We start from the raw sequence: 15603 nt of genomic DNA, 5'->3' as shown, positions 1-15603 counted from the left end.
GGAAGAAACATATCAAAAGAAGAAATATTTACATCAATAAGTAAATAAGCCAGAAATGTGTGCCTGTGAGTGTGTGTATTCCAAGATTTACACAGCCAGAGCTTTTATTGCCAGCTGAAATATAGATAATTTATGTGAGAAATAGATAAATCCTGATTAAAAGTCCCTAGGCTTTGATTATTCTTATAGTGACTGCCATCAGAAGACTTTCCTTCACCCATTTGCCTTAAGGGTAAGATTTTCCAATAGATAATTCTCTACGCCAAAAATTGTAAAATTGAAATTGATTAAATACATTCACAGACAGGCTTTTGGTTCCATTCCCAACTTGGAGTGATTCTCAGGGACACTCCAGGTGAAGAGAGAGAGGAAGAGGAGAAGAAGGAGTGAATTCTGGAGGACTCATCATGAGGGGGACGGTGCAAGTGCAGGTTGAGAAAGCACTTTTATCTTTCACATTTAAACTCTTCCTTCCATGGACTTGGCAATTTTCTGCCTTCAATTGCCAAATTAAATTCATAATGAGCCAAAATGTAGACTTAAACTGTCCTTTCATTCATCTTTTCACCAAGGCCTCATCTTTTTATGGGGTAGATAGAAGGTGTGGGAATGTACTCACAATTCTGCTCCATCAGTCACATCTGACAGTGGTTTTGAATTCTTGCTATTCTGTCACAGTAGTAACATTACAGCATACTCTCATTTCACCATAATGAAATTTTCTCTCTAATCGGACCTACTGAACTAGAGCAAGAAATGGAGATCTTGGATCCACCACTCCTACTTTATTGCAACTGGAGTACTTCAAACTACTATTCGTTGTGTCAAGAGACCCCTTATTAGAGAATGAGATTTCATTTTCCTACCTGCTACTACACCTTGATTGACGTGTCCTTTGATGACTCACTGATTCCCATAGGGATAAAACCCATTCCACCACTGCTAATAAGGACGCTTCACAGGCTCTCCTATCTCCTCCCAAACAATTTTAATCTGAGTTTATCAGACTTTGACCTGGGATCACATGTACATTTCATCCATTATTAAGGTCTATCTATATAGGAATAAATTATTTGAATAGTGATCAATGGGAGTTTCACCATATTTCTTCCAAACATCAATCATAACTCTACAGAGACATAACTTTAGGCCTTTTCAACTAGACCAGCTTAGTCCTTCTGTAATGCCCCAGGAAAAGAAAAAAAAATGTAAAAATAATTTTTTAAAACAGGTTCTAAGTTAATCAAAGTTACATTGACTTTTTTTTAGCTCCTAGATCTTAGTGTGGATATAGATCTAATGACGTACTTAACTGGCCTCTGTGGTTAAGAAATTGGATAAGTTCCTCAAATAATTAATGCAGTTTAACTAGGCCAGATGTGTAAATATTCATACTACTTTGTAGGAAAATATGTTTATCTCCATTCATAGAAACTCAATCAAAAAACGAAGTAGAACCTGATAGACTTGGCCTTATGAAATCCCAGGTCCCCCCTCCCAAATGTTCATAAACACAGAAGACAGCAAGATCATTTAGCAAATTATAGCAATAATACATCCGTGAAATCATAAAGTCAGGACCACCTAAACTAAGAGAGTCAGAGGAAATAAATAGAAAAGGAGGGATTTCGGAATTACTTAAAGGTTAGAAATGATACAACTTGGTGCCTGATTTGTTACAGGTTAAGGGAGAGAATCTAATCATATCATCATTGTTATATTCATGATATATATGAACTATAAGCAGACAATTAGCAATGTCCAAACCATACCCACTGTACTGAATGGGGGACAATGAGCAGCCCTCTTCCTTTCTGCATTCTGCACCAGTAATGCATGAGGAGATGTGGTTGAAGAGCCCCTTCCTGTAGGCTCCCTAATCCATCACATACACCTTTTTTTTTTTGTTTCCCCATTGGATTTAACAGACAATCATGGGTCAAACAGAAGTATGTTTCTTCCTCTCGGGAGGTAAGAAGAGTGGGTCAGGTGAATTCTGTTTCCACTTTTATGAAGCCACAGACACATTAGCTATCTTTGCTTTTGTATGTAGTCCGGGACCAGTCAGGCAGTGTGGGGAGGGTAGAATATTTTCATGTTTTCCTTTGTATTTCTTCTTCTGCCTATACACAAGAGGAAAACTCTTCTACTCCCATTTTTAATATTCTCAGCATATTTGCTAGCTCCTGTACCAGAAAAGAAACATAGTAATATTATAGGTAATAATAAAAGGCCATGAATTTGGCATATATTTACTGGTGAACAGGGTAACTATGACCCAAGACGGTCAAGTCTAAACTCCATGTCCTTTCTCTCACTATAGAACATGAATGGGAAGGTAAAAAGATGTTGAACCTTCTGGGAAGGCTGGCCATTCCTTCTCTTCATTTCCTGTGTCCACGTGGCAAGTACACAGATCTTGGCCCATAGGGTTGTGTTGTACATCTTGGCCCACATGCTTGTTGAGTAGTAAACTCAAGGGATCTCTAGATACTCAGGCATGTCTCTACTTCTATGCAGACATGCTTTCACATGCTTATCCCAAGGTCTGAGATAACCCACATTGGCCTTAAAACTAACGCACGAACCCTATGCTTGCTGGAAAAGTCAAGGGTGAGGGGTCAGCTGAGAGGTGTTGAATATCTGTCCTACAATTGAGAAAGTGGCATGGGAGTTTTCCTTTAGCTGTTATTGTTTGGATTGTGTCTTAATTTAGACTAATAGAATTCTGCTAACTTTGGATATATGACAAAAGTTCCAAAGGGGTTGCTGGCTCAGTAGCGCAGTGGTTAAGTGCATACGTTCTGCTTCGGTGGCCTGGGGTTCACCGGTTCAGATCCTGGGTGCAGACATGGCACCGCTTGACAAGCCATGCTGTGGCAGGCATCCCACATATAAAGTAGAGGAAGATGGGCATGGATGTTGTTAGCTCAGGGCCAGTCTTCCTCAGCAAAAAGAGGAGGATTGGCAGCAGATGTTAGCTCAGGGCTAATCTTCCTCAAAAAAAAAAAAAAAGGTTCCAAAGTGGTCAACTTAATTGATTATTCACAGCACAAAGAAAAGCTTTTCTCTTAAACAATAACATAAAGGAACAAACAACTCTATTCCACTAAATCTATTTTTACTCATCTTTTTAAATCTCTGGACAGGGTCAATTTTCATCACTATTCTACTGTCAGAACAACAGAAATATTCCTTTACACTACCTATTTTCTTGCAGCATCAGAACACTAACTTCCCTTGTAGATACTTACCTGGAGCCAGGCTCACATGCTTGGAAATGGTACAGCACGAGGTAAGAGAGAGAGCCCTAGGACTAGACCAAGGATAGAGTCGTAGCTTAGTTCAACTCTGACCTCAGATTAGTCACTAAATCTATACGAATTCCACTATATTTTTCTCTCGTATGGAAATAGTAATAATAGCTAGTTGCACTAATTGTCCCCACATCCTTTATCAGGACAAAAGTCACAATCACCTACACAGTCTTCCAAATTGGATCTCAACCTTTCTTGATTTTTTTTTTCTTTCTCACCCATCCCGTTCAGTAGACAGGTTATTAAATCTTGTAAATTATAGGGAAAAGTCTAATAATGGCTAAAGAGTAAAGTAACTAGGAATTAAATAACTTTTGAATCCAGCTAAATGGAAAATGTAAAACTTTCTTTACAATATACTAACAGATTGAAAACATTCATGGCAAACAGATTTGAATAAAGTAAAAGAAACAGCAATACAGTAGAGAGAACTTGAATGAGTAAATTAGTTCCATTCCTCTGGATAGTTGTAAGAACATATGAAATCCTAACTTGATATTTTTCATTAGAATAAATAGCAATTTGATAGAAAATCCAAAAAAGAAAAAAATTGTAATAAAAAGTTAAGTTATATCAAATATCTATAATGGAAAGAATGGAGTTTAGATTTAATAGAAACTTCACATTAGGAAATGCAAAAAAAGTTAACTGATAGAATTTTTACATTATTTCTGAACAATAAATACATAATTATATTAGTGCTACCACTAAAAGAAAAAGTGGATAGGGAAAACTTAGTAATCAATATGATAAAGTTACAATATTTATCATATAAAAAGAAATAAACATTGATAAGAAAATACAACATTGAGTAATTTCAACCTAGCATCCCTCAGAAAAATAGGGATTTGTCCTTGTATTTTCATACAGTTCAAACACTTGATTTTTACAGAAATTTTCTCAAATCTGTTATTTTTTAGGACCAAGTGACATCATTGAACAGTGGCCACTACATCCTCAAACATCAATAATTGTAACCCATTTTAATAGAGAAATACTGAGGGAGGATGCAAATTTCCACTTTTCCAAGGATTTAAAATAAAGGATGCACAGATTTCTGCTTGAATGAACTTTACACTCTTGATTCTGCCCTAAAGATGAGAGAAGGGACAGAATAGATGAATCCTCGGGTCCTTTTCAAGCTCAGAACCTAGGAAATTTTTTCTTTGAGTAGAGAATGATTTTGAATTAGAGAAGATTCACAAAATTCCACCAATGATTGTGAAAAAATGCAAAATGTCCCATGGTATCTCATTGTCTGTGGAGATAATAGAGTGAGCTGTGCCCAAGGAGAACCCTAGGGAATGTTCTGTTTACACAATCTCTCAGGGCTTCGTCTTTCAAGAATCCTCTCAGAAAAAGATTCTGTTCAGTGCTGGTGCTCAAAAAATAAGTATTTACCTCATTCAAGAATAGAGTCCGAGTTTGGAATGGAATCCACTGAAATGTCCAGTTCCTGCCCAGCTGTTAGGAGAGAGGGCTGAGAATCGCTGGAAATCCAATACCCAACTCTGGATCTGTAGCTTGGATCTCTGGATCCCACTCTGCTATACTCACTGTGAAGTCCCCTCACTTGTATTTCCCCATCTTTAGAACAAATTCATCTCAGGCTTCCAGGTAAGAAGGAGGAAGATGCTGAAGAGACCAAGTCTCTCCGGAACCAGAAATCATGATTCTGTCCTGGGAGAAGCAACCTCCTTATTTCTACACCCCATAGTCTATTTGGGAGAGGAGATTTTTCTTTCTCTTCTTCTCTAGATTCCTCAGTCTTAGAAATATTGTTACTGGGCTTATCCTGACAGGATCAGCTTGTGTGCCGAGAAGCCCAAGAAACCCAAAGATCTATCATATCTCAAACTAGCTACACCCTTTCAAATACCAGAATCTTCCTGTACTCGGACTTTTCATCCCTCTTACAACAGGTGTTCTCTTCCTCTTTCCCTCACCCCATTCTCTCTCTTGGTGATACCCACTGGGCTCACAGGGAATACCTAAGATCCAAGACAAAGCTTCCTGCAATTTACCGTACACCCATTGTCTGGGAGGTGGGAAGGAGCCAGAGCTCAGTGAATGCTAATGCTGGGTGTGTGGGCACTCCCTGTCCCATTACCCTAGTATTCAGGTTGGTACCACATTGCATACACTCTCTCTGGAGCTAAGAATGAGAAAGAGAACAGGATTGCATATTGAAGGTTTGTTCTATTTCCACTGGAAGAATGACCACCACTGATGTCCTCTTGCCTGCACCAGTAGTCCAGGTGATCATACCTTATGTTCCTCCTTCTGATTAATCACAGGATTCTTTACTCCAAGGATACATGAAGCTGGACCTGCATCAGCTGTGCCTTCCAAATTTTATACTATGCTTTAGATAAGATAATTAGTGCTTGGTAGTATTTGAGTGTGTATGTGTGCCAGTGCCTGTGTGCATGAATGGAGACTGCTTATTCCTGGATGCATCCAGTTACTCTTTCATTAATTCCATCAGTCCGTGAACATTTCTTGAAAATTTACTATACACTGAGCAATGCAGACATATGGAGTAAGACAGGGTTCCTACCCTGAAATGTAGAACCATGTCAGGGAGACAGTTTGTAAACAAATAATCATGAAAAAATTAATAAGAATATTAAAAAGCTTATTATTATACACATGTCAAAACTCATCAAATTGTACACATGAAATATACACAGTTCATTACATGTAAGTTTACCATGATAAAGCAGTGAAAAAATTGCACTTAAAAATTATTGGAAAATTAGATCAGTAATAGATTATTTTATTGGTGTCCTTAAGAACATTTTACCTATATCAGTATTCTTTCTGAAGATTTTATAAAGACCATTAATAAGGAACACAGTTTACATTGTAACCCAGTACATGCAATATACACACACACATACATGTAAAACAAATAAAATGGAACCAAGTGTTTTCTGACTATACTTATTACAAGAAATGGTATTTTGTTTTATATTTAAGTTTTAATAAACACAGGTGGCAACTGTCACCCATTGGTCTTGAAATCAAGTCATACTTGGCAGCTCATAAGCCAGTGGTCCAACTAAACTAGTGATCTGACCACACTTTTCCTATACTGCCAGCTAGATCTAGGGTCTTATATGTGAAAACAAATCCTTGTATGCTTGCAGTCTTTGACTTCCAGCTATCTCATGATGGTCCTTCCAGGGGCCTGACTTTTGGCTCTGACATCTCTGTTCTAATCAGCAGTTCTAGGACTAGCACTTCAATCCTTCCCAGGGATATCAGACTCTAGGCCTGAGTCTCAGCTATTTGCCCGGGACCCTGCTCGCTTCTCTAACTCTTTTAAATCTCTTTCCCCATTAGCTTGGATTCAGCCATGTTATTCTCTTCTTGTTCCTGATGTACAGCAATGCAGAGACTTTGAATAGTGTTTCATGCCTGGTTTCAAAGCATTGGACCATTGCCTGTTTTCCTACTGAAACACTTCCAACTGATTGGATATTCTGATATGAACAGTGGCATGAATGAGTCAAACACTGTTGTGCCAGATAAGACATTGCAGCTATGCAGACAGCTATTGTGGCTGCATTTGGTCTCCCTGAAGGGCCTTCCATACTTCCAATGTGTGTGGTGCTGCCTAAATCTGGCCTAGTCTCAACTGTCTTGTCTCTGTGATGATAAGGTCCCATCATGACCTACTCTTGAGCACTGCCACGGAGTCTTGATTCTCTGATCCAGTGAAGAATTTAGGAAAGGACCAGGACTTGGATTATAACATGATCTAAAATGGTCTCTTAAAATTCCCTTCCTACTTAGAAGGATGATAAAGGATCCCTTGAAAACATAAAGTAAAAGTTAATTATTTTTTCTGCTCCTTGATGAAATGAAAGTGAAAGTCTGCTGACTGAAAAGTAAACTAGAAAAAAGAAAATCCTAGGCTTTCTACTAAAGGCAGAACTCTGTATTTTTTAAAATCCATATAACATGTTAGCATCCTTTTTCAGATAGCTTCAGTAGGAAGGTTGGGATGGAAATTTAGAAAATCAAGTGTCTTAAATGTTTACGAGAATTGTTTTAAATTAAATACATTTGTTCTTCCAATGAGATCTTCAACTTCAGGATGTGGTGCTTCATCATAGTTAATCATAGTCAACTTTTGATTGCTCTATTTATGCTGATATGTGGACAGGAATAAACATTAATGGGCACAGAAAACCAAACCTATTTTACTGAATTCATCTTGCTAGGGCTTTCCTCAGATCAGCAGACCCAGATCCTGCTATTTGTGGTATTTCTCACCTTCTACCTACTGACTCTGTTTGGGAATCTGCTCATCATAGTGCTAATTCATGTTGACTCTCGACTTCATACACCAATGTACTTTTTCCTTAAAAACTTGTCATTTACTGATCTCTGTTTCTCTACAACGATCATCCCCCAGATGCTATTCCATTTGCTAGTAACAAGAAAGACCATTTCTTTTGCCGGGTGCTCCATTCAGATGATTGTGTTCCTAGTAGCTGGGTGTACAGAGAGTTCCCTCCTAGCAGTGATGTCCTATGACCGCTATGTGGCTGTCTGCAAGCCCCTTCACTACTCCACCTTCATGACCCACAGGATTTGTGTCCACCTGGCCATAGGATCTTGGGCCAGTGGAGCATTTGTGTCTCTAGTAGACACGACATTTACTTTATGTCTTTCATACCACAGACAGAATGTAATTAATCATTATTTTTGTGAACCTCCTGCACTCCTGAAGTTGGCTTCAGAAGAAACCTACAAAGCTGAGATGGCCATCTCTGCAATGGGTGTGCTAATTCTCCTTGGTCCTCTCTCCTTCATCCTTTTCTCCTACTGGAACATTATCTCCACTGTGGTTCGGATACAGTCAGGTGAGAGGAGGCTCAAGATCTTTTCTACCTGTGGTTCTCATCTCATTGTTGTTGTCTTCTTCTATGGCTCAACAATATTTACCTACATGTGTCCAAATTCCAAGAAAATGAATGAGAGGGATAAGGTGGTCTCTGTATTCTACTCAGTCATAACGTCCATGATGAACCCATTCATTTACAGTCTGAGGAACAAGGATGTGAAGGAGGCATTTAGGAAAGTATTTGGAAGGTAGAGCCTCTCAGTGGCAATGAGATTTATGTTGATATGCAGTCGTGGGGATGAAAAATTCCAAAGTGGTTCAACATCTTTAACAGCTTTATCTCTGAACTATTTCTAGCCCAATATATCAGTAAGAGTCATACAGTACCCTTGTACATCTAGGATGTTTTCAAGTTTGTCTACTGTGTCTTGTTCAATCTTATTCTCTGTGGTTGCAGCTTGCTTGCCTCATAACAGATTTTTTGCTATTATATTATATATTATAAATTATATTTATATATTATATCATATAAATATTTTACAATATTGAACACAATCTTCATTTATACTGCATTATTGGTTCACTAGTTCATTTTCACCCAGAGATATTGCCTTTTGGTTCTGAACTCCAAGTTGCTTGTCAGCCTTATCCCATGCCAACATCATCTATAGCCATCCACAGATCTTGGAATTCTACCAGATGTCAGTATACTAGAATCGAGAATTTCCTGTAAGAAAATAGCAACGATTCTTTTTTTTTTTACCTTGAAGCTCTGATAAGGAATCTTGTTTTTAGTTTTGTTTTTTGGTTTTGTTTTGTGTTTTTGTTGTGAAGTCCCAAAATAGGGTTATAGCCAATTCAACCATATATGGGAGAGCTATTGGCATAAACAATAATGTGTAGGATCTCATACTCCAGTAAACATCTTTTAAATGTCACACACTGCTATCCTCTAAGGACGATTCCTACCTTGAGTGAACTGGAACTGAAAAGCAACCTGCCTACATCAGAACTGTCAGGTTGGAAACCCCTGTGACACCAATACACTACAACTGACCCCTCCTCAGACATGCTTTCCCCTCTTTGAAGGTTTGATTGTGCCAGTACCCATTAAGTTCTCCTTTTTGGGAAGAGGAAGAGAATGGCTGACACATGAAAAGCAACCCCAGAAGATGGAGATTGTTCTGTGGGATGAAATGGCCCCTTTAGTCTTTCCTAATTACTACTCTAACCCTATTTTACAGCAGAAGCACCTCTGGTGACCTACCTGTAGCTTCTCACCAATGTTCAGCATGAACACTGCTCCTCCCTTGGAAGAAAATCCACTGTTGTCCCCTCCCCAACCCTCAACTAAAGGTCTAACTCCAGGTATTAAATGGAATTGACTCAATGCTTTATTTGTATGTAGGGACACTACTAATTCCCATCCCTGGTGGCAGGGCCTGTGAGCCATGAAAGCGTAGCTGGGCACCATCACTGTCCTGCCCATTTTCCCCCATGGTTCTCCATTTCTCCTGGCAGAAGTCCCATGACACAAACATATTCCATTTCTTTGTACTTCATTTACCAGACTTACATATATCCTCTGACTCATCCCAGCCCATCTACTATGGAGCCATTTGCAGGGATTTTGTCATATAAAGATAGTGCTGCTAACCATTCCAAACCCTCCTTTCACAAAGTGAGAAGAGTTACGTCAGCATGCTTACTGGGAGCAAGTTCAACTTGGAATTCTGCCCTCACTTCATGACCTTCTCTTAAGGCATCTACAAACTAAGTGATTATGGGTGAAGGATGACATGAGCCAGAAAGTGAGCCCTGATGAAAGCCAAGTTTGCCACATTGACTTCTGGCTGCTCCAGCTTCAGCATCCATGGCCTGTTCTGAGTATCCAAAGCTGTTCATTTTATGTGATGATGTCCTTGTTGAACTGCATGCATTGTGTGTAGAATGATCTTGTATGGGAGAATAAACGTGTAGCAATACTAGATCACTATATACACGTGATGTGTATCGTTTTCAGATTATGTGGACTAGCATCCGCCTGTACAAGGAACCAAAAAGTAGTCCTGCAATACAGATTCTTTGAGAAGCTATGTTATAAATAACAACTGCTACTTCAGACATGCTGCTACCTCACGACCATTCAAAAGCTCACCTGACCACTTCCTCTTTGCTTGCTATTTAGTATAAAAGAATTCATATCAGATGATTGGAATGATAATTGAAAAAGTGGACAGATCACATTGATTTGCATAAAAATATATAACTAACCTCAATAGGAAACTGGTAGAGTCAACAGAGTAAGAAAATATAGATAGTGACATATATTTTTAAGTGAAAACACCAGCCTCTGATTGGATGCCAGATTATCAATGACTGTATAGCAGTGACTAGATGAGTACCGGCATGTGACAAATTAAGAAACTCCTGAAGTCACCACATTCTGGGAACTACTCATTTTTCTAGAGCAAACAGTTTTTCAGTTTTTAAAGGAAATTAGTTTTCCTTCATTTGTGCCACTGGTTGTATAATTGTTACTTTAGTATGAAATCAACCCATATGACATTGATTTCAATAGCACAGTTTATTTAAGTTCATTTATTCAATGAATATCTAATTCATTTATTAAGTAAATATTTTTTGAGGATTTTTCTGGGTGCTAAATATATAGCAATGAATGAAGTTCAAAATTCCCATCCCCATGGAACTTACATTTTAGAAGAAGGTGATAAAAATAAATAAACAGATAAGTAAAACACAGACGTCTGATGGCAATAAGCTCAATAAGAATATAAAAGCAAGAAAGTGTGGGCTGCAATTGTAAGCAGGTGGTCAGAAAAGGCCTTTCTGAGAAGGTAGTATTAAAGAATGTTACATCTTCAGGGCTGGCCCCGTGGCCGAGTGGTTAAGTTTGTGGGCTCCGCTGCAGGCGGCCCAGTGTTTCGTTGGTTCGAATCCTGGGTGCGGACATGGCACTGCTCATCAGACCACGCTGAAGCAGCGTCCCACATGCCACAACTAAAAGGACCCACAACAAAGAATATACAACTATGTACCGGGGGGCTTTGGGGCAAAAAAGGGGAAAAAAATAAAATCTTTAAAAAAAAAAAAAAAGAATGTTACATCTTAGAGAAATTATCATTTGTGCTGTGATCAGAAGGCTGAGAAGAAAGAACCAACCAAAGAGAGATTTGAGGGATGAGGGTTGAGGCAGAGAGAACAGAGAGTGTAAATAGCTTGGATGGGAATACGTATTTTGCGATCAGGACAGAGAAAAGTCAGAGCGACCGGAGGATGTTGAGTGATGGGGAGAGTGGCAATGAACGAGATCACGGAACACACAGAGGTCTGATCAGTAGGGCCTTTGTATTATTAGTTTCCCAGGGATCCCATAACAAATTATCACAAGCTTGGTGGCTCAAGGCAACAGAAATTTATTCTCTTACAGTTCTGGAGGCCAGACGTCTGACTTCAAGTTATCTGCAGACTCTGCTCCCTCAGAAGAATCTAGGGGAGGTGCCTTCCTAGCCTCTTACAGCTTTTGGTGTTCTGGGTGTTTCTTGGCTTTTGGCAGCATCATTCCAATCTCTGCCTCTGTCTTCACAAGGCCTTCTTCCCTCTGCCTCTGTGTCTTCCTCTCTTCTTAAAAGGACATCTGTCATTGGATTAAGGGCCCATCCTAATCCAGGATGATCTGGTCTTGAGGTTTCCCCAATTACATCTGCAAAGACTTTTATTCCAAATAAGGTCATGTTCTGAGGTTCCAAGTGGATATATCTTTTTTACTGACAAAATTCCACCCATTACAGCCTTGGAATTCCTGAAAAGGCAATTGATCTTATTTTACACTCAATAGAAAGCCATCCTTACATTATGCTTTTAAAATGTCACTTTGAGTGTTTTAGGGAGAATGGATTATAAGTGGACAACCATGGAAACAAGAACATCAGTCAATAAGATTGAGCTCTATCACAGTAGCCCAGGGGAGAGATGATGGTCTTGACTAGTATTGTAGCAATGGAGAGGAAGTGGAGATGGTAACACAAGTGGGTAGATAAGATGTACAAGATGAAAAAAGAGAGGAATAAAGTATCCCTGCTAAGTCTTAGACCTGAGCAATGCTGTGGATAATGGGGAAACTCAAAAAGGAAGGAGTTCAATGGAGAAATCAAGAGCTGTCTTTTGGATTTGTTTTTATGGCCCTGTGTTATAAGCTGACTTTGTTCTCACACCACTTTTCTGTATTTGAATAGCAATGTAGAAGAGGAAGAAATATTGCTCTACCCTTCTGGGTTCTTCTGACTGGTCTAAAAATTGAATTAACATGAGACAGAATAACAGGAGAAAATCAAACAAATTTAATAACATGTATACATAGGAGAAACTCAGGAAAGTTGAGCAACTTTCCAAAATGCCTGAACCCACCACCTTAAATGCCATCTTCGCTAAAGACAAAGGAGGATATTGGTGATAGTGGCTTCAGACTTCAAAGGGGAGGAAGGTAATTCACACAGAAATGGAAATGGAAAGGCAAATGTTTGGTAAACAAATGATTGCCATGCCTTACAAAGACAATGAGACATGGAGAGGACTGTGATCAAATGGGCCTTCCTAGGTTCCTCCCTGTCTACCATGCCTAGTTCATATTATAGTATAGTTATCCATGGTGATAGCGCCTTCCTGAAACATGACTTCTATCTTAAATTCTTTTAGGCAGTTCAGGGGAGCATCAAAGCTTCTTCCTGAGTCTTTTGTTCTTAAAAATGATCAAGCCAAAGAGACATACTCTAGGGTAGCAAATTCTGCTCCCCTACAGCTACAATAAAGCCTTTCATTTAAACAATCATGATATCTTAAACTGAGTCATGTACCTGTAGTTTAGGGTTGTTTTTTGTTTTCTCCCATTAGCAGAAGACAATTAAAGCATTTTGGGTACAGTTACAGACAAGGGTTTTGAAATCGCCTGTCATGTCTTAGTTTGGGGACCTCATTCTGATGATGCAGAATACACTTATATCAGTTGCTTTTTATGTGACCATATTATTAAAACCTCTTTTTTAAAAATTTTTACAGAGAAATTGGAGACCCCAGAGGTCCTTAGACTGCTTTGAGAAGCAGTAGTACAGAACCTGACATCAGATGAGATTCAGGTATTTCAGTTTGTGATTATAATCAAAAAATGCCCGAGGGTATCTCTCTCCTTGTAGAAAGGTTTAAAAAAGTTAACAACACTGATTTCTCCAGGGAATGCTCTGTTTCCAACAGCCCTTAGGACCTCAGGTTTAAAGACTTTCTTCCAGAAAAATCCTCCAAACTGGTTCCTTGGTGAGTTGGGAATTTTAACAAAATGGCGCTCCTTGACTTGGGAAAGAATAAGACTCATAGTCCAGATGATGTCCCAACCTTCAGACGTTTTGGTAAACTGCAGAGGAGGTTGCCTATTAGGAAATGGATTAGCAGATTGCAGAAACCACACCTTCCTCCATTCATTAACTTATCTCTTCAGCACTGACCCCCTGTCCCATGTTTGTCTCAAGCCAGTGCTCCAGGTGAGAATGGGTAGGGTGATTAGGGGGATTGATCCTCTTAGGGAGTCTGAAATCTTGATTCCGTTCATTGGGTGGGCTTTGCCTTTCACTCTCCTGCCCCTCTCTCTTTTCCATCTGGCTTCTAGAGAGAATGTGTGCTCTTCTTTTTAGCTGCTTCTGCTGAGTAATAGCCTCATGAATCCTGTTCTTCAACTCCTCTGGGAAGGATTAAGCTATAGACCGGGGATACTAGGGTGATCGCAAGGGCTGTGGACACCTACTGCCTCTCCTTTCACACAAAAAGCTCATCTGCCAGACTCTCCTCTGCCCCTTTCTCTCTCTATGCTCTCCTTTCAGGGATTCCTTCCTTAATCCTTTTAGTCGTTTTGGTTTGGACAGCGGGAGTAGGCAGAATGAGGATGGAACCTGAACCTCCTGCCCCAGAGGACACAGACAGGATCTCCTTGTGTTCAGACATCCCTGTATGGCCAAACAAGGCTGTGTGAGTATGCTAATATGTGCAGGCAAATGCAGATCCTGGTGTCTTGGCTCCCATCACGTTGAACTCACCCTTCTTCATCTGGATGTGGCTGACAGTCAGTTAATTCACTTTCTTTAACCTGGTAATCAATCCTGGGATTTTCTAAGCCAAGATCTTCCCAAACCCAGGACAGAGTTTGACATCTCAACAGCCAACACAGCCCTCTCTTCTCATTTAAACTTCCCTTGAGAGACAGAATGTGTTGGTGTGCTAATGTGTTGGTGTGGAGAGTTGGAAGTGTCTACTTATTCACTCACTCAACTCACTTTTAAACCTCTACTATATATGTATGTGTGTCAGGTGATATTGATATACAGACAGTAGAGATAAGTGATTTATGTTTTACCACCTTGAAGAAACCACTCAGTCCGGGGAGACAAATATTTAGTCAAATACTTCAATGTACAACTTCACAAAAAGAAATATGTACCAGTCTTTTCCTGAACATTGGGAAGATTAGAGTCAACTCTACCTTGTAGATTGAGTAAAGAACTTTAAGAAAGTGATTACATTGCAGCTGACTCGAGGCAATTAATGGGTGGTGAAAGTCAGAGCATCCAAAATGTTCCTGGACAGAATGTGACGTTTAGGAGAACTGCAGATTATTTTTTTCACTGAAGCCTAGGACAAAAGATTAGGAAAGAGGTCAAATTTATGATGTGTACCTTGGCAGAAGACAGACCACTCAGAATTGGAAAGGAATTACAAGAATGGTATGAAGCTGAGATAAGGATTCACAATTTTGTAGTAGTATCATTTGCATTTTTTTCTAACTCTTTTTTCCCACATGGGACGTAGACAACCAGAAGAAATCAGAAGTAACAACTTGGGGATGGGTTAGAGAACGTGGTGAACATGTAGCAGGACACAAGAAGGGAAACAGTGGGATACAGTGTCCTACAGTCACAGAAAGGAGAGGTTTTAAGAAATATTTATGGCTCAATTATGCCAAATGCCATAGACATTGAAGGGGATATGGGATGAGAAAAGGTCGTTGCTTGGCTAAAAGAGTGTCTTTGGTTTCAATACAGTCAGGGAAATAAAAATGAGATTGAAAGGATTTGAAGAGTCAGTGGTACGATCAAAAGTAGACGTAGTAAATGTTGACCATGCTGCTTTTCTCACTTTATTTTTCCCCCGAGGGAACTATCCCCTGTAGTAAACAAGCAAATAACATAAAAATACCATCTTAACAATTTTTAAGTGTACAATTCAATAGTGTTAACTATAGTCACATTGTTGTGTAACAGGTCTCTAGAATTTTTTCATCTTGCAAAACTGAAACTCTATGCCCATTGAACAACTCCTCCTTTCTCCCTCCTCCTAACCTCTGGCAACCACCATTCTACTTTGTTT

General features: G+C 39.3%; 2 protein-coding genes across 4 annotated transcripts in view; one reads left to right on the top strand and one right to left on the bottom strand.

The window, feature by feature from the left end:
- The window catches only part of LOC123278917 (olfactory receptor 2AG2-like), a 410069-nt gene that overhangs the window by 165248 nt on the left and 229218 nt on the right, over window positions 1–15603 (bottom strand). The window lies entirely within an intron of this gene.
- Window positions 7086–13364, top strand: LOC106837616 (olfactory receptor 2D3-like). The gene has a single exon (XM_070491563.1). The coding sequence runs from the start codon at window positions 7504–7506 to the stop codon at window positions 8425–8427; it is 924 nt and encodes a 307-aa protein (XP_070347664.1). The 5' UTR covers window positions 7086–7503; the 3' UTR covers window positions 8428–13364.

The sequence above is a fragment of the Equus asinus genome, chromosome 20, assembly GCF_041296235.1.
Source record: "Equus asinus isolate D_3611 breed Donkey chromosome 20, EquAss-T2T_v2, whole genome shotgun sequence".
NCBI lineage: Eukaryota > Metazoa > Chordata > Mammalia > Perissodactyla > Equidae > Equus > Equus asinus.
The sequence above is the reverse complement of the archived record's forward strand: the minus strand, read 5'-3'. Positions and strand labels throughout refer to the sequence as shown.